Raw genomic sequence first — 25356 nt, forward strand, 5'->3', positions numbered from 1 at the left:
GTATTAAGGCCTGGGCGAAATGGCCAGTTATCCAAGGCCCCCACCTTCCAGGTGCTCCTCTGCAACTGATAATGGTGTGCATTCACTTGCTAAAGACATCTTGGGAACATTCAGAAAGCTTCCCTGGAAATGCATTCCACCCATTGTCTTTGTGGTTTGTAACTTATATTCTCTGGCTTTGTTTGATGCTGTCCAGGATGAGTTCATCCCTCCCAAGGAGTAAAGCCTTTTCACACTCCCCTTGTATTCTTCCACGAATGCTTCTTTCTGTAAACAGGCCTGTAAATCTTGTTCTTGTCACATTTGCTGTTCCTTCAAAGACAGAGGTCAAAAGATAGCCTCTGACTTCTGAGGGAGCTTGGTGTTTCTTTCTCTGACTTAAAAGTGAGAGGATTTATGAGACCATCTTGTTGGATACTGGGGGTAGAAAAATAATATTTCTAGAACACAACAACATTTAGATGAACTGTGCAAGTATTTCAGAATTTGGCATGCACAAATGAAGCACATTTTGTTTTTCTGAAGTGTGGTGGAAACAAATTCTTTAATATGCGAAAAACAACTCAGTACACTAGGTGATGCCAGTTCCACACATTATTGTTTGTATGTCTGTGCAAATGTAATGGTCATTTCAATTGAGAATGAGTTGTGTGGAATGGCAGTGTGCTACCATATCTTACATACTCCCCTCTACTTTGCACCACTCCACACCACTGCACTCTCTGTCACTATACTATGCAACACTCTACGCCAATGAACTCTAACCCAGTCCACTCTACTCTACACAACTCCGGGCCAGTACACTCTACTCAATGCCACTACACTGTACACCACTGCACTCTACTCTGCACCACTGTACTCTACGCCAATCATCCCAACACCACTGCACTCTACACCAATGCATTCTATGCCTGTGTACACAACAACACTCTGCTCCAAAACACTACATTATATGCCAATACTCTCTTTGCCACTGCACTCTACGCCACTCTACTCTGCATCACTCCACTTCATGCCACTGCACTCTACGGCAGGCCATGCCACTACATTCTATTACTCTATATTCTACTCTGCACCACTCTACACCACTGCACTCTGTGCCACTCTACTCTACTCTGCACCACTCCACTCAATGCCACTCTACTCTGCACCACTCCACTCTGCTATGCAGCACTCTGATGTGCATCATTGCATTCTACAACACTGCCTCTGCAACACCCTATGCCAAAGCACTCTACACCAGTCCACTCTACTCAACTGTATGTCAGTGTATGCGACTTCACTCTGTGCCATTCCAATACATGACACTCTGTGCCACTCCACTCTACAATACTCTATCCACTCCTCGCCATTAAACTGTATGATTCTCCCAGCCACCCTTCTCTACAACACTTCCTTTTAGCCATGCTAAATAGAAGCCACGATGGTGTACACCATGGCTAAAACACATTAGCAAAGCCATTAGCTCTTGCATAGGCCAGACCTATTGCTTGTTTAATTTGATAGCTCAGCATGCCCGAACTGTCCGTCCTTAACCCTCGCACTCACCCCCTAAGGAATTGGTGGCAATTAAAAAGTCCTTTTTCTCTCCTTGTTTCACTTTACCTGTTCCACTTCACTGCTCTCTTTAATTCTCTCTCTCCGTCCATCTCTATGAACCTACGATCTCCACCTCCAACTAAACTCTGTCTTCTTCATCACTTTCTCAGTACACCTCTACCTATCCATACCTCTTGTCTCACAATCCCACCTCTCTCACTAACACCTTGCGTCCCTACTGCGACCCCTGTACCACCCTCCCTCATCTCTCTGCATTAGCACAGTCTTTACTTCACATTCGTCTCTCACCACCTCTGTGCTCTGTTTCCACCTTATCTCCTCCTCTCTCTCTCACATCTTCTTCACTTTTCTCTCAATTATCCTTCTCTTTATCTGGCTCCTCTATGTCGCTCTCTCCATCTCCCTATATACCTCTGTGAACTTTATCTCTTGCTCTTCATCTTTCTATATCTCTACTCTATGCCTCTCAGCCCTCCAGCTATCCACCTAACCATTCTGTACCTTACCTTTTCTACCTCATTTCTTTTCCACTTAAATTTTTCTACACAACCTACACAACCTTTCTCTCTCTCCCTACCTAACCTCTCAATTTTCCTCACCATTCTTTTGCCATCTCACTTCTCCACCTCCAGTCTCAATCTCTTTCTACTTCTTTTCCTCTACTGCACCTCTTAGTACCTTACTCCTTTCTTGCTACCTACATTTACCTATCCCTACCAACTCTTTTCTATCATTATCTTTTCTCCACCTACACTTCTTACTCTATTTCGATGCAACCTTTGTACCTCACCTTTATCTCTATCTTTTCATATACCTCTGGCTATACCTCACAGCTCCCTAAGTCTCTCTCTCTCTCTCTCTCTCTCTCTCTCTCTCTCTCTCTCTGTACATCTGTGTCAACCTTACCTGTCTTTTGTTACCTTTCCACTGTCTCTCTACTTCATCACAATTCTTGCCTTTCTCTTTACACTTCATCTCTCTTTCTACCCCTCAACCCTCTCTTTCTATTTTTTCTCTCTTCGTCACTATTCTCTTTACCTGGTATGCCTTTCTATGCCTCTGATTATCTTGACCCTTTTTCACCCCACCTCTTTTTCTACCTTGTATTTCTATACAGGTCTCTTACTACCTCTCGACCCATCTACCTCTATATCCCACCCCTCTCCTTCATTTCTTACTCCCCACCTCTGTACCCGGCGGGTCCACTCAGCCTTTCATCCATCTGCGGTCAATAAAATGAGTACCATTGAGTTGGGTAACAATATACATCTGTTTTTCAGCGCCTTGACACTTTTGGGTGATATGTGCGCCATACAAAAGTACATGTTATGTTATGTTATGTACCTCACCCTAAAACCTTGCCTAATCTTCTTTTTCTATCTCTGTATCTTTCTTGGTACTCACCTCCCTCTGTCTTACTTACGTCTGACCATTCATCACTGATATCTCTATCTCCCTTCTCCCTCTACTTCCCCTTGCTCATTAGAACACTTTCTGCTGCTCCCTTTCCCTTTTCTGTCTCCCCCTGTCTACCATTTCTCTTAACTTTGGCAGTCACAAGTCAAAATTATCAGATTTCCCCCAATAAGGTGGCGAAATTTTTGGAGCAGTGCTGGGATTTTCACTGTTGGAGCGAGAATGCCAGTTGTGATGGGAGATTTATTTGTGATTTAGAATATCTAGCAACCAAAGCTACAATTAAAAGCTCTGTATTTCTTATTTGAATAATATATACACGTCACCTAAAATCCACCAATTCACCGTTATGTGTCTTTCTTACAGTGCAAGAAACAGGCTGGTTAGACACTTATTTGTCGTAAACTATTTATTTTGCAAGTCAATAAAATATCTAGCTCTAAAGTGCAAAAAGAAATGGTTACAATGCTTGTTCACGTTTAGTACTAGCTGGCTGACTGCGCCAGACAGCTTAAGCTTTTAGCTGTTTCTGCCTGCCCACTTATTTGAAAGGTTAACTTTAAATTCAATTTGTTTTTGGCTTCGTAGCAGATTAAATTAGCTGAAAATTGGTAACAAATTCAAAGATGTTCCTAACCGGGAGTGGGGGGGGGGGACAAAATATTTCTTGCCTAGGGAGCCACAAATCCTTAAGATGGCAGTGGTATACACAAGGTACTTGATTCAGTTATTTCTTTTCCACAGAGTGTTGTGATATACTTTGGAGAAAAGATTTTAATTTGACAGGGTCGTCAAAGGATCACGTAAAGGCCTCATGAGTAATTTTACATAAACAAGGACGCGAATGCCATAATGGATATGTAATTGTCTCATTATGGGTCGAAGAGCAAAAAATTATTTTTTTCGGGCATTGGTGGTATTAGAGAGATCTGGAAAGATAAAAATGGTGTGGCCAGACCATATAAGACGATCTTTCACTGTTGCTGCCTTCAGCACATGTATAGATCTGTAAATTCAAAAAATAACATAATTCCTCAGGGTCTGGTAGATTGAAGTTGGAGACGACCAAGACGATGTGCATGTTGAGTGTTCAATTGAGGATCATGTTGAAGGTCCAAAAGCTCAGGCAGCAACTTCTTTAAGAAGTTAAGAAGGTCCGGGCCTTCCAAGTTTTCTGGTAGACCATATAACCACAGGTTATTACGTCTATTTCGATTTTCAAGATCTTCAGTATGCAATTTGAGCCGTTGGCTCTCTTGCTCCAAGATAGGAATCTTGGTAGTAGCATCATGTAAATCACTTATACGTTGCTCCATGTCAAACAATTTTGCTTCCATAGTGATCCATCTATCCTCAATTTGTTGAAGCTTTTCATTAGTAGCAGACATGAAGGGTTTTATTCCCCTCACCTCATCAAGATTTGGGTTATGCCATAACACAATAAGAGAGGGGAAGTCATTTTTCACCCGCTTAGGTTTTGCACCGGAAGTAGACGGCTTAGCAGAAGCTAAAGGATCACTGACCATTGTTGCCTGATGAAGAGGACAATGAATCAGCTTTGGTGACGCTCTGAGGCTACCTATATGCTGTGTGAACAACACTTAGAAGCATGCTGAGGTGAAGGAAAATATGTATAAGCTTTGTGCCCAATATCCAGAACCAAGAAAACATTCACAAATACTTAAGAAGTCAGCATGAGAAAAAGGTAACAGTGTTTATATACAAAATGCTGAAAGACTACATCAAAAATTAATTAAAATGGCATTTATAAGGGAAAAGAGCCATTTGAGTAATGAAAATGCCATTATAAGCTAAAATAGTGCAGGAAAAAGCATGAGAGGAGAGTAGGAAAAAACCAATAAAAAAAAGTTGCCAAGCATTTAATTGTAACGCCAGTTCTCCTCAGTAGGGGGTCATTAAGACGCTAGTGGCAGGATTATGTAATGGCAGCTGCTCCGGGTCAGGAACCGCTGCAGAAATGGTCCTAGCAGCTCAAAATGCCGCTCTAACCGTCAAGGACATCATGGGAGCAAGCAGAGCCCCAAAACAGAACAGAAAGGCTGCAAACAAAGGAAAGAGCTCCGCGCTCGAGCGGGGCTCAGCTAAACACCGCCTTCTTCTCCGGCGTGCAGAATACTCCCCCAGATGATGACTTTTAAAATGCTAGTGGGCTGTACACCTCTCCTGAGCTCAGTTAAACTACCCCTCTAATATTCCCTCCTAGACGTTTTCCTTTTTTGTTCAGCAGTTTTCCACAAATTGTCAAAGTGCCCTACCACTTCATTCTGTTAAGAGTACGAGGCTAACTTGCTGACTGAAATTCTACAGCTTCCTTGGTCTTCCTAGGAGTATATCCTTTAAAGAGAACTCTTGCGTTTCAGACCTTCTTGAGACAAGGCTTTTCATGCTCCTTCAGTGAATCACTGTGGCAGGGCACTATAGGCTAAGATCAGGGGACCTAAAGTTAATCTCTGCTAAATCTTCATCTGAGAACCTGGAGGTTCAGCCTTCATTGTCCAAGCTGAACTCCAATGCATTTCATTCCACCTTGCAGATGGTGGTCCAATCGCATTGATAATGGGGTGAAATTGTTATCTCCTAGAAAAGTCTGTCCCAGCTCACCTCTAACATAATATGCTACCTGGTGTACTGATGGTACACACTTCAAGATATGTATCAGTTACTGATAAATAGTCTCCCACATTATTTATGGGAGTCCTAAATGCAACTGGTCAAAGATGGCCAGAATGTGGCAAACACATTTTATTTTTCAAATTAGACTTGACTGACACCTTAGCGAGAAGTATAGCAATTCAGTCTCTATTTGAAAATACTCCTGGATACGTTCAACCAATTTCTCCGGTGATGTTCAAGCAAAGCCAAGAGACATGCTGTGCGAGGTTTCCATGCTTTTCAGAGACAATGCTGACTGGTTCTGGAGCTCCTCAAGAAAACCTGTGCCACAATGCACTATCTGGGATTTACTTCCATTACATGCCTCTTTCATCAGCAAATCCTGCAGTTCTGTAGTTTTTGGAAGGCCAGCTTTTTCAGCAGAGGCAGCCATCAGTATGTATGCATGCGGTATTTGTATAGCGCAAACGAAGGCAAAAAGGCAGTGGAGCACTGTATAGTGTCAAAGGCAAGCATGCAGTCAATGAGTGAAGGGAGAGGTAGCTGGATTCTGGGAGCAGAAGTATACTGTTACCACATTGTGATGGAGTGTTCCTTAAAGAGGTATATCTTAAACTCTTTTCTTAATTGGAGTGGCATTTGGGCAGTCTTGATGGATTCAGGGATGCTGTTCCAGATCCTGGTGCAGAACCCTCTCAACCTCTTCAATAATGGCAGTAGTTTTTTCATGGCTTCAGTGGTAAGTGGCTCCAGAGGCTCCATGAACACAAAAGTTCCTCCTCACTTGCCTCTGTTTCAAAACCACTTTAGTTTGTCCTGAAGCAAGCACAGTTTTTAGGTGGGGAAGGCCGCCTTTCTCATTTTGTGGTGAATTAGTAGGTCTTGATTTCGGACTACTGGGTCATTCAGATTGTGGAGGCTGATCACTAGCTGCTGATTTAGAAAGCTCCTCCACATCCGTCTGTTGTGCCACGTCAATAGATCACGCACAAAGCGTTTTGAACAAGGTGCCGTCTCTCCTGGGTACCAGAGTCATAGAGTTGCTTCCTGACACACAAAAAGGCCAGGGATGCTAATTTTTGTCAGAAAGACAACAGCTTCTGACCATTCTGCTCTAATAATACTTTTCTGGGCATTGTGACTCCTGCATTCTACTTGTCCCACTTGTGCAGTGAAACATGCATGCTCTTCAGTAGTTTTCTCGGACCTAAAGATTTTGTTTGGTCAGAACACTGATTTCTATGGAAGTGTTCTAGGACCTGCTGTGGTGGCTGGTGCAGGACCATATGAACTGATGGACTAGTCTATATTCTACCTGCAGTTTGGTTGGAAATGATATTTAGACTATAGTGATTTGAAATCTCTCATCTCCTGCAGAGTGGAGGTATCCCTAAAGCCTGCTTGAAGTACAGGTAATTTGATAGACCCTCAAGGAATTCCTGCCCTTAATTTATGGCTGAGTGTTTCTGGTCGTCACCTACAACATGCATTTTGCAATTGGAATCTCCCTTCAATGTTGGTTCAGTTTGCCTGCCTACTCTAAGCCGCGCCTCAGCTGTACTGTGCCCTGTTGTTTCTATTTCAGGAGTTTCTGGGGAACACATCTCAAATGAGCTTAGATTTCTGCTAGAGTATACATTTCCTTCCATTCCCCCGACTTCTCATGCTCCTGGAAGCTAAGGCGGGTCCGGGAGCAAGTAATCCTAATTGCACCAGATTAGGCAAGGTGGGCTTGGTGCATGGAGATGCGCCACCTCAGTGTTTGCCCTTCTTTTCTGTTCAGCAAATACCACTTATCACAGTTGGGCGGCCCAGTGCTCCACCGTAATGTTTCCAGCCTCCATCAATGTAGTTGGTATGTGGAGCAATTTGATTGCTTTTGTTCTGCCCTTGGAGGTGGATGGTCATGACCTCTCACCCAAAATGTATTTTCAATGGGAAATCAATCAAAACAATTGCACACATTCCCCTCCATTGTAAATGTATTCTAAGAGCAGAAAAACCTTTTTTGAGAAAATGCCAAGACTAATTCAATCCGAAGACTAATCCAGTACGCTACAGCTCCTTCTGGAAGACCACATTGCAGAAATTAAACAGTTGCAGCCTTCCTCTAAACCCTTCAGAATAGTAGAGGAGCAAAAATTGTTGTGATGGCCGCAACCTCAAAGTCATCACCAGGGTACAAAGCAACTGACGTATGCAAATATAAACCACTCGCAGCTGCAGAATAGTCTGCCAGAAAAGCTCCTCAATCGTTTAATACTAGACTAAGGATAAACAGATGATGATGGTACAGCCATTCCATCCTTCTATACCTTTGCCCTGCTCTCTCACACCAGGCAGTTACCTCACGTTGGGAATAGGACCAAATCCAGTAATCTGTGAATCACAATGAAATAAGAAAAGACTGGAGTGATTCCAGTGAGAACTATAAGAAAGGTGGATGTCCTACTGTCCACCGTAGTCACTCTCGTTCCTTTCTTATTCTCGAAATACAAGATCCCTGAGCACGTGTTCCCCTGACACTGCCTTCCTGTCCCACCACATCTTCATCTTCAGACGCTCTAACCAAGGGATTTAAACGTTTGTATCCAAAGGTCTAGATGACCTATTGGTTAGTGAACTAAACATACTTTTTCAAGACTATTCCTCCTTCAAATCTGATCATTCTTGTTGTTGGTCAAGCTTTATGATATGCTGTACTAAAAACGTTGATCTGCTTAAGGTGAGTTTGTTGGATGTTTTATGGTGAACTTTCTGTGGCTCAGCAAGATTTTGCTCAGGACAGATGAACTAGGTTACCTGTTTGCATGATACCCTTTTCTTTGATTGCTGGTTCAGCCTTAGCTGTTTGAGTCCTCTATTGTGATGCAGTTTTTGAAGGCACTGACACAAGCTTCCTCTACCTCCTTTCACAATGGGATTTGTATTTTCTTTCTCATCTTTTTGATGGGGGTGCTATTTGAGTCCATACACAACTACTGTCTGTGGCTACTTACTTTGAAGATGGTCTTCCTTTTTCGCTGCCACACGAGATTCATGGGTGCGGAAGCAGCATGCCTCTTTGGCCCATCCGCCATTCACCTTGTTATTCCCAGACGAATTTGTGTTTGGATGCCAGCTCTTCCTGTCTAATATGGCTTACCTATCCATGTTACAAGACATTTTAGTCTAGTCCTCTCGTCAGGCCCATCTCCGTTGTGGTACTGCTTGGGTATTGATTAATGAGGAAGGGGATTTACAGCCAAAAGTATACTTTCAGAAGGACAAGTTAGATATCTTCAGTGACAGTCATTTTTGTGAATATTCTGTCTACCCAGATTGCTCACCTCCAACTTAGGAGTGGTCCTGCAAATTTTTGATACTAGGGCACCACATAAGTCTTTTCTAGTGTACACTGCATTCTTTCATCAATCCATCATTGTCGGACTCTTCTTGCCTCTGAGGGTCTTAACCACATGGCTGCTGGGCGTTTCCCCCCCCCCTGTGCTGGAAAATGCCATTTTAGTGGCACCATGACGAGCTCAGCTCGTCATCAGCACACAACACCCGTGGGTGATGACGAGCTGAGCTTGTCATCAGCATCGAAAGGGTTAATAAAACAATGGAAATTGATATGAGGATGCAGGGTATTTTGGATGGCTCCACGGTGTCCTGTCAGGACGAGGTTCCCGAGCCAGGCAATGCCTTCTGTCGGGGTTGGAGATCTATTGCATATAACTACAGTGTCAGTCTAGTGCCTGCAGAGGATACATGAGGTGTGGAATCTGTGGGTATATTGCGTATACCCCTGAAAAATACTTATCAAAGGATATATTTTTTGTCAGCAGTTTAGATGCGAGACCCCTTCGTATATGTTTAGGAGGACAGGTTTAGTTGAGTAAAGAGTGGGTCATTTTGGATTACCTAACCGATGGACAAAAGTCAACAGGTGAACGAGAGTTTGTGTAACTTTATTTATTTCATAGATAAGGCTAATTGTTTTTTTCCATTGGACACCCGTATTTGCACTGTAACCCACTGATGTGGTGGGATACAGCTTTGATTGCAAGACAAGTGCTTTGATATCTCACGTAGAATTTGTTCTAGTAATTGATTTGTAAAATTGTGCCTAACATTACCCAAACTGTTTTGAAGAGAGTTAAACCTGTTTGTGATGCTTGCTTGCTGGATGTAATAATGCACTGGCACTAATAATATTCCAGGGCGGCTTTTTGCTCTTTTTAAAGCCCTAATGGTAGCCTCTCTTGATTTGTGTATTGAGGCATAGAGTAAACTTTTGTAAAGGTCTGTTTCTCTTTGGCAATATCTAGTGCAAAGAATATGAGGGCTAATTATAATGCATTTTGTTAAGCACACGTCTGGCTGTTTAATTTAAACTGCTTCACCCATTTTTTATGGCACTCGTTGTGAGAAGTTGGCCTGGTATATGCTGTCCGCTAGATATAGTGGGCACCCTGTACCAGTCCAAACAACCCTTATGGTGATTAGGATAAAGATAACCTTTATGAAAGATATCCTAGTGGTAGCTATGGAGAGCAGCCTACAGGCTTAGTCTTGAAGGAATGCAAAGCAGCTTGTTTTACCAGATCAGAACCTCCCGAATAATCAAATGAAAGGAGAACCACACAAGTGTTATATAAAATATGTATATATTACTAAACACTCTCTACTAACCTCTTTATGAGATTAGAACACAAGGCACACCTCTTAATCAATAGAACAGTAAATAGCACAATACACAGCGGGCTCCAGGGAGAGACCGAACCATATAGAAAACACAGACACAGACACAGTGCCGAGAGCACGTAGAATCGCTGAGGCCCCAAGGAACCACCCAAAGGAGTGAGACAGGGAACCCACGGATGACGGGTGCAGTGTGAGAACACAGACGCGTGTTCCGTGCAACTCTACGAGAAAGTCGTGGTTGGACAATTACAGTTTAAAGACACTTTGGAGAGGACTTCAAGCAAACCCTTTGGAACATAAAAGGTTCTAAGGTCAGCACCCTTGTGAGTACAGAGGTACCCATGTTACCTATCCTTTAGGAGCCGGGTGCATAGGGGTCAAGTGGTGTCGGATACCCTCGTCGTTTTCAGTGGCGTGATGCTAAGAAGTGTTGCTGCCGGGAAGATGAAAAGTGTCCGGTGGAATCCAAGCCTGGATCCGAGGTGAGAAGAACCTGAAAGCAGAGAAGACAGAGTCTGGGTCACTTCAGGGTAACCAGGGGCTCGGTAGGCGAATGCCCACCGATGTCGGGTTCTACAGTTGTGAAGGTAGGATGATTGACTCTGTAGCCACGGGGACCAGGAGACGTCGACGATGACCAAAGTCCAGAGGTGAGCTGTCCCACGAAGGATGTTGAATGCTGAGGGGGCAGTGTTTGGATTGAACACCAACAAGCCTTGGCAAATGCAACCCATGCTGGCAGAGGAAACAAGTTACAGTGAGGACCAGCAAGGTCCAGGTTAGTCTCCAAGCTATGGGGAGTCAGGGCACGTCTGGAGCAACTAGGGAAGCCCACAGGAAATCAAAGTTACCCTCACAGGGACCCATAGGGCAACGGACCAGGGATTGCGAAGGGACTTAGAGCTGAATCACGATGTACCAGCCCATGGAGCACTCGTGGAGTGGAGGCCGGAAATCTTCGGTGGAAATACTGCTCAGGTCAGGACTACACGTATCACAATTCACAGCCTCTGGGATCGCCAAAAAGCACATGCAGCTGCTCATGCAGGGGCACCCTCTCAAACAAAACCCAGCACCCTGCCTTCAGGATTGATAAGGCCTGCCATAGGGGTGACTGATAGGTTTATATGTGCAGTGATTTAGAATAGATATAGGCAACCTATATCTAAGTAAGGGGTGCATGCACCACCTTACACAGGCTGCAGTAGCAGACATGTGGTTCCTTTTTGAATGGTCTCTCAGTGGTGGCATAATACAAGCTGCAGCCCCTGGGAGGCCTCTGGGGTACCTATGCCCTGGGTACATGGTGCACCATATACTAGGGACTGATACCCCAGTATCCAATCTGGAGTGTACCTAAAGTACATGCAATCAATTTATAGGAGAAAGCAGATAGACTGGGGTCCTGAATAGCAGGATCCCAGTCAGTCTAAGTCGAAAACAGTGATACATCAGCAAAAAGTGGGGGTAACCATAAGAGGCAGATCCTACTCTCCTACACTTGTGACAAGTAGTTGATAGCATTACTACCTTGTCCGACTATGGTGTTAATTGTCGGGGCCTTTCCGAAAAGTATGCAAAGAGTCGCCTGCATCTTTATGCACTTTTGTTACTAGTTCTACAGACGTGATTTATCCATAAGACAGTGCATCTAATCGCTCCTCTCATAAGTGCACAGTGTGGTCTGCAGTGTTTACATGTTAAATAAATAATATGAAATGCAGATTGTTCTGACAGTGATGGATATCTGTGTTAGGGGTCCCAGGGCGCTGGAGGGAGGTGGGGGGTTCCGGGTTGGAATGTGCTGAGTAATGATGACATGCTTGTTCTTTGGTTATGCACTGAAAAATCTAATAAAAATATATATTTTTTAAAAATAATAATATGAAATGCAAACAAGATAATGAAATATTTAAACCTTGATAGGAGAACAGTCTCCTTTTTATTCAGGCAGACACATGCGACACTCTACTATAGTGGCTGAGGGGTCACTAGTACTCTTGAGACTTCCTATGTCTGGGTCTGTGAAAACAGATGGTACATCACGAACAGGAGTTAAAGGAAGCTAGGAGGCCGAGAGCAGGAAAGCTGGAAATCTTGCAGGAAATAGGTACGGTAGGAGAAGTGCTATCGACTGGGGCAGCACTATCTGAAGCAGTCAGGGTAATGTAAGCTTTCTTACAAAGCGTATAGACACCGAGCGAGTGAGTTGAGGGTGTCCTGGCAGGCCTTCTACTAGAGGACACATGGGGCAACGGAGAGAGGAAAAGAAACTATGAGCCAATAAAGTGAACCATGACATTGGTGAGCATGTTCTTGGAACTGTCGATTCTTAGAGTGGATGTTTACAATGTATGTGACTTCATGTGAGGGTATAGGGAACCTTTAGGTAGCGGATAGCATGAGCTTTATAATGCAGATACGAGTATTTAGCTGGAGACAGTTAACTTTCCATGACTGCTATTCAGTGATGGCTCCTCCATTGGGGAGTGGGCGCGTCGCCCCACTGCTTTCTCCAAGTGCGAGAAGCAGAAGCATAAAAAGGTAAAACTGCCATTTTATGTTTCTGTTTCTCGCACCGTGAGAAAACAGAAGTGCCTGGAGTGCCTGGTTGTGGGCGAGCGAGTGGGCGGTTCTGCTTGAGGGCAGGAAGAAGTAGCTTGCCCACTGTTGTGGGCCCTGGCTGCTTTGGTCGGCCTGTGACCGACCAAAGAAGTCATGCGCACTCTCCCTTTTCTCTATGTAGGCTGCATGCAGCCAACATAGAGAATGGGGCCTCCCATTAGGCGCCCGACTGGAGCGCTGTGCACCTGCACCGCACAAATCACAACTCTGCCATTGCAGCATTATGATTGGCGGAGGAGAGGGAGGCTGCCTGTGAGTGGCTGCGTCTTGTTGAGGAGAGCAGCAGAAAAAGCGCAAATCGGGACCCGGCCAGGAGCTGAGGCAACTGGAGAAGGTAAGTCTTATTTTAATTTAATTAAAAGAATGATTCGTGCACACACAGCCACACGCACACATACACACGCACAAAGCCATACACAAACTTAGAAACACACGGACGCACATACGCACAGGCACACCACCAGAGACACACAGGCACACTCAGACTGGGCAGAGGATTTAGAGGACGACGTGATCTGGATTTCTCTCCAAATGCCTGGCACACTGTCTCCTTCTACTGTGGCTACGGAGGAGGGTGGTTCTTATTCAGTGGTGTTGCGTAGGGCGGCAGAGGCTCTCCACCTTGAGCTCCCTACAGTGGCCATCAGGACTAACCTCCTGACAGAAGTGCTTCAGCCGGCGGCTTCCTCTGCGGAGCCGTTGCTGCCCTTCAATGACGCACGTTCAGGGGTTATTTTGGGCTCCTGGTCCAGGCCCAACACAGGGGCTCCTGTGGATAGAAACGTGGCCCGTCGCCATCGCCCGGCCCTGGGTGACCTCATTTTCTACTCCCAACACCCTACCCCTGAGAGCTTGCTTGTCCAAGGCTCTGTGTCTCCGAGTGCATTCCCTTCCGCACCTCCGAACAGGGAATCCAAGAAACTGGAGCAGTTTGGGAAGAAGATTTTCTCTTCCGCCAGTTCAGGGTTGCGGTTTGTGAACACCGCATGCCCCTTGGGCCATTATTCCCACTCTGTGTGGGATATGGTGGCGCAGGTGCTGCCTCAGTGTCCGGATGAGGCCCGGCGGTGCTCTCCCAAGCGATTGCTGAGTGGAGAGATGCAGCCAAGTTCACGATTCGTTGTGAACTTGACTCCGCCAACTCACTGGCCAGCGCGATTTCCACGACAGTGGTGCTACGCCGTCACTCCTGACTGAGGACTTCTGCTTTTCTGGGGATGTCTAGAACACTCTGATGGACATGCCTTTTGATGGCACTCGCATTTGTGGCGAGAAGGCAGCCAGTGCGTTGGGGTGTTTTAAGGACTTTCGGCCACTCGCAGTCCTTCGGCTTCTGCTTTTCGCTCCTTTCGTGGCCAAGGAAGGGGCGCCCAAACACCTTTGTTTCAAAGCCACAGGCCTGCTCAGCAACAGTCTGAGTGCAGCTGCGGACGCGGGACCCACCGAGGTGGGTCACGGGGCCAGCGGGCGGGTCAGTCCACGACCTCCCTGTCACCACTGCCTCCAAACCTTCCTAGTCCGGTGTTTCAGGTCCACCAAACGCCAGTGGGTGGCAGGATTCGCCATCACCCCCCACACTGGCTCACCATCACTTCGGACAGGTGGGTTTTACAGATAGTCTGACTAGGGTACTCCCTCCCCTTCGAGACTACAACTCCAGCCATGCCACCTCAGTACCACCGCATGTTGGGAAATCACTTGGCACTTCTCCAGCAGGAAGTTGCGGCCCTCTTGGTCAAGAGGGCCATCGAGCCTGTTCCGACGCCAGAAGTAGGTCTTGGTATTTATTTCCACTATTTCCTGGTTCCAAAACAGGACAAGGGCCTGCGTCCTATCTTAGACCTTCGGAACGGCAATCGTTTCCTCTGGAAGGAGAAGATCAAGATGCTTACACTTTGCTCAGGTCTTGTCTCCCCTAGACCTGCAAGACTGTATTGTAGTGTTAGACTTGCAGGACGCTTACTTTCACATCTCCGACATGCCGGCCCACCGGCATTACCTGCGGTTCACGGTAGGTCACCAGTACTTTCAGTTCACCATGCTCCCTTTTGGCCTTACCAGCGCCTCTCGGGTGTTCACGAAAGTGATGGCGGTGGTTGCAGTTCATCTGCGCAGATCAGAGGTTTCAGTCTTCCCCTATCTTGACGACTGGTTGTTGAAGGCAGGCTCGCCCCAGGCAGTCGTCTCCCACCTCCAGACTACGGCCAGACTCCAGCATTTGCTAGGGTTCTCCATGAACGTGCCAAAGTCGCACCCGATTCCCTCTCTGAAGCTCCTCTTTATCGGAGCGGTTCTGGATACGGCGCAGTTTCAGGTTTATCCTCTCGAACAGCGAGTCTGGGACATTCGGGCTATGATTCTGATCTTTCGGCCCTTGTCCTGGGTTTCGGTCAGGATGACCTTGAGGCTTGTGGGCCTCATGGCCTCCTGCATCCTGCTGACCAATCATGCCAGATGGCATATGCGGGCTCTGCAGTGGGACCTGAAGTTCCAGTGGGCGCAGCCTCAAGGGAACCTGTCTGAGTACGTCCAGATCTTGGAGGACACTGCACGATTGCAGTGGTGGCTCACAAACCAGCATTGGGTCAGCGGCAGATCACTCTTACTTCCCAAACCGGAGCACACAGTGGTGATGGATGCATCCCTCCTGGGATGGGGTGGCCACCTGGGAGAGGCGGAGATCAGAGACCTCTGGTCTCCGACGGAGACCAGGCTCCATATCAACCTTCTGGAGCTTCAGGCGATCCTACTGAAGGCATTCCTTCCCTCTGTCAAGGGGAAAGTAGTGCAGGTGTTGACAGACAACACCACCACCATGTGGTACTGCAAGAAGCAAGGCGGGGTGGGGTCGTGGACCCTATGTCAGGAGGCTCTGCCTTTCTGGACATGGCTGGAATCTCAAGGCATTTCCTTGGTGGGTCAACACTTGGCAGGTTCTTTGAACACCAGGGCGGACAAACTCAGCCGCAGGTGCATGATGGATCACGAATGTCGTCTTCACTCGTAGGTGGTGCATGGTCTCTTTCAACAGTGGGGAGAGCCTTGGTTAGATGTATTCGCCACCGAAGAGAACGCGCAATGTCAGCAGTTCTGCGCATTGAAATTTCCAAGGCGGCCCTCTCTTTGTGACGCTTTTCCTCATGAGTGGAGTTGCGGACTATTGTACGCCTTTCCACCCATACCACTTCTACCCAGAGTGCTGAAGAAGATCAGGCCCAAGTAATTCTGGGCTCGAAGAGTTTGGTATCCCCAGCTACTCAGTATGAGCGTGGATCACCCGATCCGACTGACTCTTTGGGGGGATCTTCTGTCACAGCAGCAGGGGACGGTCCTCCACCCGAACCTGTCCAGCCTCCACCTTCTTGCGTGGAGATTGAGCAACAACAGTTGATTCCATTTGACTTGCCTCCTGAAGTCTGTGATATCATTCTGGCAGCCAGGCGTCCCTCCACTAAATCGGTATACGCCTGTAGGTGGAACAATTTGTGGCATGGTCCACAGCAAAGGCTGTGGATCCCCTTTCTGCCCCTCTTTCAGAAGTCCTTTTGTTCCTTCTTTCTTTAGCCCGGCAGGGCTCTGCTCTGGGCACTATTAAGGGCTACCATTCTGCAATTTTTGCCTTTCTCAGGCTCCCTGATCAGCCCTCTCTTTTCAAGTACCCTGTCGTAAATAGATTTCTCAAAGGCATTACTCACCTTTTCCCTCCTGTTCATTTTATGATGCCGCAGTGGGACTTGAATCTGGTTCTTACCTATTTGATGTGCGCTCCCATTGAGCCGCTTCACAACTGTCCTTTTCGTTTATTGACTTTGAAGACTGCTTTCCTGGTTGCCACCACCTCCGCTAGGCACGTGAGTGAGCTCCAGGCTCTTTCCTGTAAACCTCCTTTTCTGTCTGTTCATCCGGACAAAGCTGTGCTCCGCACTCGTCCTTCCTTTTTGCCAAAGGTTGTTGCTGCCTTCCATATCATGCAAACTATCACCTTGCCCACTTTCTTTTCACCTCCCCACCCTTCCAGAGAGGAAAAGAGGTTCCACCGTCTGTACCCAAAACGTGCGCTCTCATTTTATCTGAATTTCAGACAACAATTACGGTACCAGCTCTTTGTTGGCTACGTAGGCGCCATGAAAGGCCATGCTGTACACAAGAGAACTATCTCCCGCTGGGTCGTCTTGTGTATAAAAGCCTGTTATTCTCTGGCTAAGAAGGAGCCTCCGGTGGGGCTGTGTGCCCATTCTACCAGGGCAACAGCAGCTACTACTGCATTGGGATGTGGTGTCCCCCTGCAAGACATCTGTCAGGCAGCCAGTGGGCCTCGCTGCACACTTTGACTAAGCATTATTGCCTTGACAGCCAAGTCCGTAGAGATTACCTTTTTGGCCGTTCTGTTCTCTGTGACTTTCTGGTGTGATTTTGGTTTGCAGACCCACCACCGGGCTTGGTATTGTTGGGGTATCTATTCTAAGGTAAGGAATCTATCACTAGCGTGTCTCTTTCAGATGCACAAGTTGCTTACCTTCAGTAACGATATATCTGTAAGAGACATTAGTTAGTGATAGATTCCTTACTGCCCCACCCATCCTCCCTGTTCTGAGAACTGATTTCTAGGGTTACGGTCATCCCTTTTAGGGCCTTAGTTTCAATGCATCAGTGGTCAGTATCTTGCATGGCTCTGCGTTCCTGGCACGGAAAGTCGTGTACAAAACTGACGTCAGCGTGCGAGGGCGGCGTCTAAGTAGCTGCCGCAACGTCATCTCAGCGATCACGATGCTTACGACAGACGCAGAGCCGCACAACGCTACCTTCTGATGTGCTTGGGTACTGCTGACAAAAACTTTCCGGATCCAGTCTGATGCCTGGGGCTAATTTTCAAGTAAGGAATCTATCACAAACTAATTTCTCTTACAGATATATCGTTACGGAAGGTAAGCAACTTGTACGTTAAGTGCGCCAACACGTTCGCTACACAGAACTGCAGGGTGAAAAAATGGTGATGCGTGGAATAAGGCATGAGTGATGTGTGTGTTTCAGGCCAGCGTGACTTCCAACGTTTTCAAATGCACACGTTTGAGTTATGTGCAGCGGAGAGTAAGATACTACATTTCTGCTAAAATGCCATTATTAGAATGAAACTCTTTAATATATGAACTCCTTATTTCTGTCCTAAATCTCTTACAGTGCACGCTCCCCAGATTGGTGATAAGCTCGTTTAAGTTGGGCTCACTGGCGCTGATAGCGATGTGACTCGAGCTGGCACATTGACCAAGCTGTAAGACCTTAGAGATTTCTCAAGAGCGGTGATTGGTGGAAAGTGGCTGTGAGAAGTTGGGCTGGTATATGATGTCCACTATTCTAGTGGGCACCTTGCAACAGTCCAAACAACGCTTATTGATGGTAGGTTGTAAAGTCAACCTTATAAAAAACTATCCTAATGGTAGCTGTGGAGAGCAGCCTTCAGGCTAAGACTTAGAGGAGAGTTTAGCTAGTTGTTTTACCAATTATAATCTCTTGAATGATCAAATGAAAGCACACCACACAAGGTATATATTAAATATACATGTATGTATTCTAAACACAACCCCTCTGGACTCTTTATGAGGTCAAAGGTAAAAGTACAATACAGGGAACTTAATTAGCATACAATAAGTTGCACAGTATACGTTATGCCCTAGGGGCCTCACAAACCATATACTAAAATAGTGGTATAAGAACCACGTGAGAGTTAGAAAGCAGGCCTAGGGCCTTTGGAATCGCTGGGGCTGCCTAGGACCACCAAAGGTTAGGATGTAGGAGGCCCACGGGAGACGCGTGCAGTTGCCTAAACACAGCCGCGGGTCACCCTTGACTTTCTATGGAAAACGAACAAGTTACAACTTTACAATTTAAGGGCACTTCTAGGTGAACTACGATGGAACCCTTTTAGACTAGGACACTTCGAGAGTCAAGACCCACGGGAGCACCGGAGTACTCATGTTACCTCACTCAGGGAAGCCGGGTGCATAGGTGTCTTTTGGTGTCGGGTTTCGTCGTCGGTTCCAATGGAGAGCTGCAAAGAAGTGCTGCAGGTGACCAGAGGAAAAGTGTCTGGGTGGATCCAAGAGTGGATCGGAGATGTGAAGAACCTGAAATCAGAAGGGACAGAGTCTGGGTCACTAGCCAGTGACCAGGATGGCGATAGGAAGATGCCAGCCGATGTTGGGTGATGTCAGGTGAGAAGGTGAAGCTTGTCTCTTCAACCACGAGGTCCAGGAGGCGTTGACGACGACCATGAGTAGATTTGAGCTGTCCCACGAAGGATCTAGTTAACTGCGGTGTCGGTATACGGATTGGACCCAACAAGCCTTGACAAACGCAATCCACGCAAGATGTCGAAATTGGCTTCGGTGCAGACCTGCAAGGTCTAAGGAACTCCTCCTTTGGAGAGGATTGGGAGCAAGCCTAGAGCGACCAGGAAAGCAAAGTAAATCAAGGATTGGTCTTCGTGGGGGTTCACTAGCCAAAGGACTAGGAACCGCGAAGACTCGTCAAGCTGAAATGCACAAAACTGCCCACAGGACACTTGTGGAGTGTGGGCCTCTGAGCTTTGGTGCAAAAGATGCTCGGGCTGGGGCTTCAAATACCCCAATTCACAAGTTCGGGATACCTCGGAAAGTAAGTGCAATAGCAAGTATGCAGGATGTCCAGGAGTTCCGGTCCCATGTCGCTCGTGTCCGCCACAGGTCTCAGCTTTGCTGGGAGCTCAGGTCAGCGTCAGAGATGTCTGGAAGTCCGTGTCTTGTATCGCAGATTCTTTGGAATCTGGCGGAAGCCTCGAAAATGCAGACCAGCAAAGATGCTGTTGATGCCTGTTTGGACAGGGTGGTCACTGCTTAACCACAAGACAGATTTCTTCCATCTTCCAGTCGAAATGGAATGTCGAAGGTCCAGGATATATGTTGCAGAGTTTTGTCCAGGGTAATCTAAAGTCCTAGGGACTGGGGTTCTATGCCTATAGCAAGTTTAGAGGTTGGACTAACTCTAAGGTCCCTTCTATGGGTGTACCTGGGGAGGGGGTGGTTACACCCCTTCCACTTTGTCTAGTTTCGGGCCAGTGCTGGGGCTGAGCCCCTCAGCAACTAGTTTGAACTGGGAAATGCATGGAGCACCTTGTGTGCCCCAGGCAGTGTCTGAAAAGCATTCACTGAATGCAACCCACCCTGCCCCAATACACTAAAGCATGTCTGGGTAGGTGCTAGCACCTCCCTGGACAGGAAACCTACTGTCCAGGCCTTCCCTAGCCGGAGTTTCGTCCAGCAGCAGGAGGGCAGACTCGTGTCTGTGGCAGCAGCATCCATTTTGTGATGCTGGGGCTCTGTTTAACTTTAACCGGGTTTACCAGTAACCACATGTCTTCTCCCTCTAGAAGGGTGGAATGCTACCCTCGAACTGGCAGGGGGGTGGGGGGTAGTATTCCAAAGTGTTTTACACCTTACACAACATGTTTTGATAAAGCCAATACAAAGTTAGCATTAACTGCGAGGATTATAATGCACTTAAGAGTTTATGGTATGGCTATATCATAGAACAGCTATAAGGAGATGGATCCGAAAGCTGCAGAGGGGCTCAGCCCATGCTAGGGCACCCTCTCACACAAAACCAAGCACTCTGCCTCCAGAATTGTCAAGGCCTGCCATAGGAGTCACTTATAGGTTACTTTGGGGCATATTACCAAGCAAAAGCGATAATTATCGCTATTGCTTGGTTAGAGACAAAAATTTACAGCTGAGCTGCGGCGATTTTTATCGCAAATAAACCTTGGTATTACCAAGGTTTATCGCAAATGCGATAAAAATCGTCGGCAACGCATGAATATCGCTGAAAAGTCTGCGATAGTCATGCATTACCGAGCTAATGCTCTTAGTCATGTTATCCACCTCCCATTGGATAACATGGCTAAGAACTCTCAGGGCAGGTGTTAGCTTTCGGAGATATTCGCGCTTAGCGCGAATATCTCCAAAAGTTGGTAATAGGAGATAGCGACTGTTTCCAGTCGCTAACATCTTGGCACGCCCACTTTGCATGTCATTAGTGATAAATATCACTGACATGCAAAGTGGGGCCCAAGATGGTCGCTATCTCCTACTAGCTGTCGCTAACTGGTGTTAGCGACAGCTAGGTAATAGGGAGATAATTTTATCTCTGCTTTCTTGGCTTTTAAAGCCAAAAAGCGGAGATAAGCCCCCTTGATAATATGCCACTATGTGTCTATATATAAGGAAGATATAGATATACTATATCTAAGTAAGGGGTGATTACACCACCTTACACAGGCTGTAAGTACAGACCTGTGGTGTCAGTTTGGAAGGCTAACCAGGGGTGGCACAATACATGCTGCAGCCCCTGGTAGGCCTAGGGTGCACCTATGCCCTGGGTACCTAGGGTACCATATACAGGGGCTCACAAGGGTGACCCAGTAACCAATCTGGTTTGTATCTAAAGTACATGGAGTCCATTTTATAGAGAAAACAGATAGACTGGGGCCCTGAATAGCAGGGTCCCAGTCCAACTAAGTCGAAAGCCAGCAAAGCACCAGGCAAAAAGTGGGGGTAACCATATAGTCAGATATCCACCTTCCTACTGTGGCCAATGAGGCCATTGGCTGAATCCGATTTGCCTCCCTGCACCCTAGTACAAGACAGGCTCGGATGAACTTGAGTTAGACCATTGCCTCAGTAGCCTCATGTCTGGAACATGTTCAGATGCACTGGAGTGCATCATGTGTGCAGCCTTCACCCTGTGTCCATAACTATCTCAGATGCGCCGGAAATGCACATTTGCAAGAGTCTGATAAACAGATGGTAACAGCACATTCAGTTCCCCTTACCCTGGGGGTATATGCAGCAGTTCTATTGCAAATGTTATTTAATGTAATAAAAGGCCAATATCACTGTGTTGTTGAGCGGAACTAATCAATGCTTCACATTTTCCCTATCAAATCTATTCCCTTCTTATTTCCCTTATCACGTCACCCCTAACTGTGCTTAATGACATTGAATGTCTCTTTTGTAATGCTTCTCTTAGATTTAAATGTGTGCCAGACCAAATTATAAAGGCTACCATAGTGAACAAAATGAGGTCAGTTTAACCCCTTCGCTGCGGGGCTAATTTCCCCACAGCGCGGGGGGGAGGGGGGCCACGCGCGGCGCCGCTGTGCTCATGACGAGCCCAGGCTCGTCATGCAGCACGGTGCTCGTGTGCTGGTGACGAGCCTGGGCTCGTCATGACCACGCCCGCGCAATGGAACGCTCAGCACAGGGGGAAAATTAGCCCCGCGTGTGAGCGTTCCACGGCTCATGACGAGCCTAGGCTCGTCACCAGCACACGAGCACCGTGCTGCATGACGAGCCTAGGCTCGTCATCAGCACGGAAAGGGCTAAGGAAGGAGTTGCAAGAACTTTTTTAAATTCTCGACCCCAGGTCTACTTGCACGTAAAATAGTTTTGTATTGAAATGCCTCTCTTTTATTCAAAGTTTTCGCTGGGGAGACCTCCCCCGATTCCCCAATGTGTCGGTCGGGCTTGCTTGCTTGGCTTGCTTGTGATGTAACACTCATTCCTAACTTTTAGACCCTTCCACTTTAAGAAGTCACCAGCCGCCACTGAAGCTAATCCTTTTTCTCCATTTGTTTTCCTGCAGGGTTTCCTTGTGAGCTGGTTCCCCTTTTCGACCCTAAACTATCACCCAGGAACCTGGTGCTGGTGGCTGCCAAGCCAAAGAAGGAATTAACATAATCTACGTATCAGATCACGAGATACTCCAGAGACAATAGAACTACAAATAAAAATGAAGGCTGTGGCGTGCTTCATACACTCACTTTCATGAATTTTTTTAAATTTGAAATCCTGGCTTACAGCATCATCGACATAAGCTTGTGGGAAGGTGCTACCATGTGAATCTAAATACATAAACTAATCTGTTCTGAAAAATCAGCACTGAGAGGATTTAAGGTTCCATGTACCAAGGCAGGTTGCAACCCAGTAAGTGGTTTTCTAGATCAGTAGGCGTTTGACCCTGGATTCATTCTCCCATGCTACAGATGTACTGATGAGTCGAACGCAAAGTGTCCTTTGAAAATTGAATATTTCTCGAGACATTGTCTCTATTTTGCAAACCAGAGGTCTTTCGACCGCAAAAACGCTTGGTATATCAGACAATTAAATCTATATAAATCATTTGCACTGAAGACATTAACTCCAGAATCTCAGTTTATCTCTGAGGCTGATATGTATAGATCTAACATCTCCTCTTTTTTACCATAATAATTGCTTTTAGAAATGGAACAATATTGCTTAATAATGCTGTGCATTTCTGTAATGAACTAGTTCGTTGGCTTAGTTACTTTAATAGTAACATCAAACCAGTTCCGTCATGAAAATGGTCTGTTTTCAGCTGTTAAAATGTGTGTGTTATTGGGTGCACAAAGTATGTATGTATGTATGTTTGGATTTATATAGCGCTTATCACCCAGGGGTCTCTAAGCGCTTGCCTTGGGAACCCGTCCTGGCTTTTCCCTGTGAGATAGCCCCTACAGGGCATCCCCAAGGTGAAAGCCAGGCATCCCGCCGCAGGGGGCCGTTGTGGAGATTAAGCAAGCTTAATGCCCAGAGTTGCAGAGTGTGAACCCATGATTAGGTCAGGCACCGAAGCGAGAATTATCGGGTCCGTGGACATTTGAGCTCAAGACCCTGCCGCGTCGGGAATTGAACCCTGGTCCCAGGTCTGACCTCTGCTTCAGGGTCTGCCTGCTCTAACCAGTGAGCCACACTTCTCCAAAGAAAGCTATTCACGAAAGCAAGTGCCATGCTTGACCATCTGTGCTACTCTAAAATCACTTAGACTTACAAAACTGTTAAAACCTTCCCCTCTGTTGATACGATTTTTAGTCAGGCTTACTCCCAGCCAATGTAGTCATTCGCAGGGTTCTTAGCATCAATAAATACATCAATATACTTCAAAGAGCGAAACAACTCTTTGCAAATAATAAATAAATATTGTTTCACTGAATCAAGATTGGTGATTTTATATCTCACAAAGTGCACTTACAAATGCATCAAATTATTCATTGTGATATCTTGGTAAAATATAGAATTAGCAGTGGAAATGTGAGTGTACCGGAAGGTGGGGTTGTTGGGTGGCCCCCACAATTTATTGAACCCCAGAAACTCAAAGGTAGTTTCTCACCCTAAATGAACACAGTACTTACTGCCCATATAAGTGGCAGAAGTAGGTGCATTTCTTAGGTGGGAATGGCTGAGAAAAAACATTAATGGGAGTGTTAAGGGGGCGAAGCTGAAAGAAAAATTATATCATGGTGCTTTGGGCATTAGACATTTTATATTGGCCTACCCAGTTGTAAACATGTTTTGCCATAGCCCCAATAAAAAAGTAATGTTTTTGTTGTAAATGTCAAATATCCTACACATCATAGTATCCAAACTCTCTTTATGCAGTCCGAAGGAAATTCTCTCATTGGGCCTGAATATAATTTCTGTGAAGACCAAAAAAAATAAACAAGAAAAATTATACTGTTGTTTTTTTCATTTACTCATGCATAACTTTACTCACTTTAAGTTGTTCATGAATAAATAAGCACTGGAAATCATGGATTTGTGAAAGGCAGCAATTTACTCCAGCCTAGAAATGACCCTACTGTAGTTAGATTTTGGACTTTGAAAACTTCTCCTTTGTAAATTGGGATATGTGTAGCTATCTGAGAGAAAGCACTGATTAATACAGAGGGCGGGAACGGAATGGAAAACACAGACACACAGTTACTCAACAATTGTGTCTGTTGGCAGATGTACAAAAATATGGTGTAGTTCTCTTTGTACTATCCGTGATCATCCTAAAAAAAAGAGCAACGATGAACTGTTCAGTATTTTCAGCTACTATTACACCTTAGCTCTTTCCAATACACAACTTGTATCACTACTGGTGGAAAAACAGAAATACACTTTCTGAAATCGGTTAGTGACAAGCCTATTGAGAGGAAAGGCATATACGACTTGCTCCATCTTCATCCATTGACAACTATAAGGTTTCCAAAATCAAACATTCTTCTCTTACCTTCCAGAACATCCCATCTTAGAATAAAAGGGATGTGACTTATTGCCTTTACCAACATTTTTTTCTTGTTTTTAGCCTAAAGTTCACTAAACTTAGGTAAAACAAATTGGCATGTGTATATTATATGAAAAGGAGAAATTTGCAGTTCTCACTCGGATCTCACAACAAAATCTTTCAGCTTTTGTGGCATGTGACTTTACATTTTTACATTTACCTTACTATGAATTCTGTGTTCAGACTTCACCCCTATTTAAACATCACATTTTTCCCTGTATAAAGTTGTGCCTCTCCAACATAACATGATACCAGTTTACTGATGCTCAGTTT

The 25356-nt window shown here is 45.9% G+C and overlaps 1 protein-coding gene across 2 annotated transcripts in view; it reads left to right on the plus strand.

Moving 5' to 3' along the window:
- LOC147673937 (methyltransferase-like protein 25B) overlaps positions 1–24483 on the plus strand; it is a 361337-nt gene extending 336854 nt beyond the window's left edge. For both annotated transcript variants that reach the window (XM_086945027.1, XM_086945026.1), the window contains exons 9-10: positions 22600–23385; positions 23739–24483. In XM_086945027.1, the coding sequence (XP_086801153.1) occupies positions 22600–22694 (95 nt within the window). In that variant the 3' untranslated portion in view covers positions 22695–23385; positions 23739–24483. The remainder of the gene's footprint in view (positions 1–22599; positions 23386–23738) is intronic.
- The last annotated feature ends 873 nt before the right edge of the window (positions 24484–25356 follow it).

The sequence above is a fragment of the Lissotriton vulgaris genome, chromosome 12, assembly GCF_964263255.1.
Source record: "Lissotriton vulgaris chromosome 12, aLisVul1.2, whole genome shotgun sequence".
In the NCBI taxonomy this organism is placed as follows: domain Eukaryota; kingdom Metazoa; phylum Chordata; class Amphibia; order Caudata; family Salamandridae; genus Lissotriton; species Lissotriton vulgaris.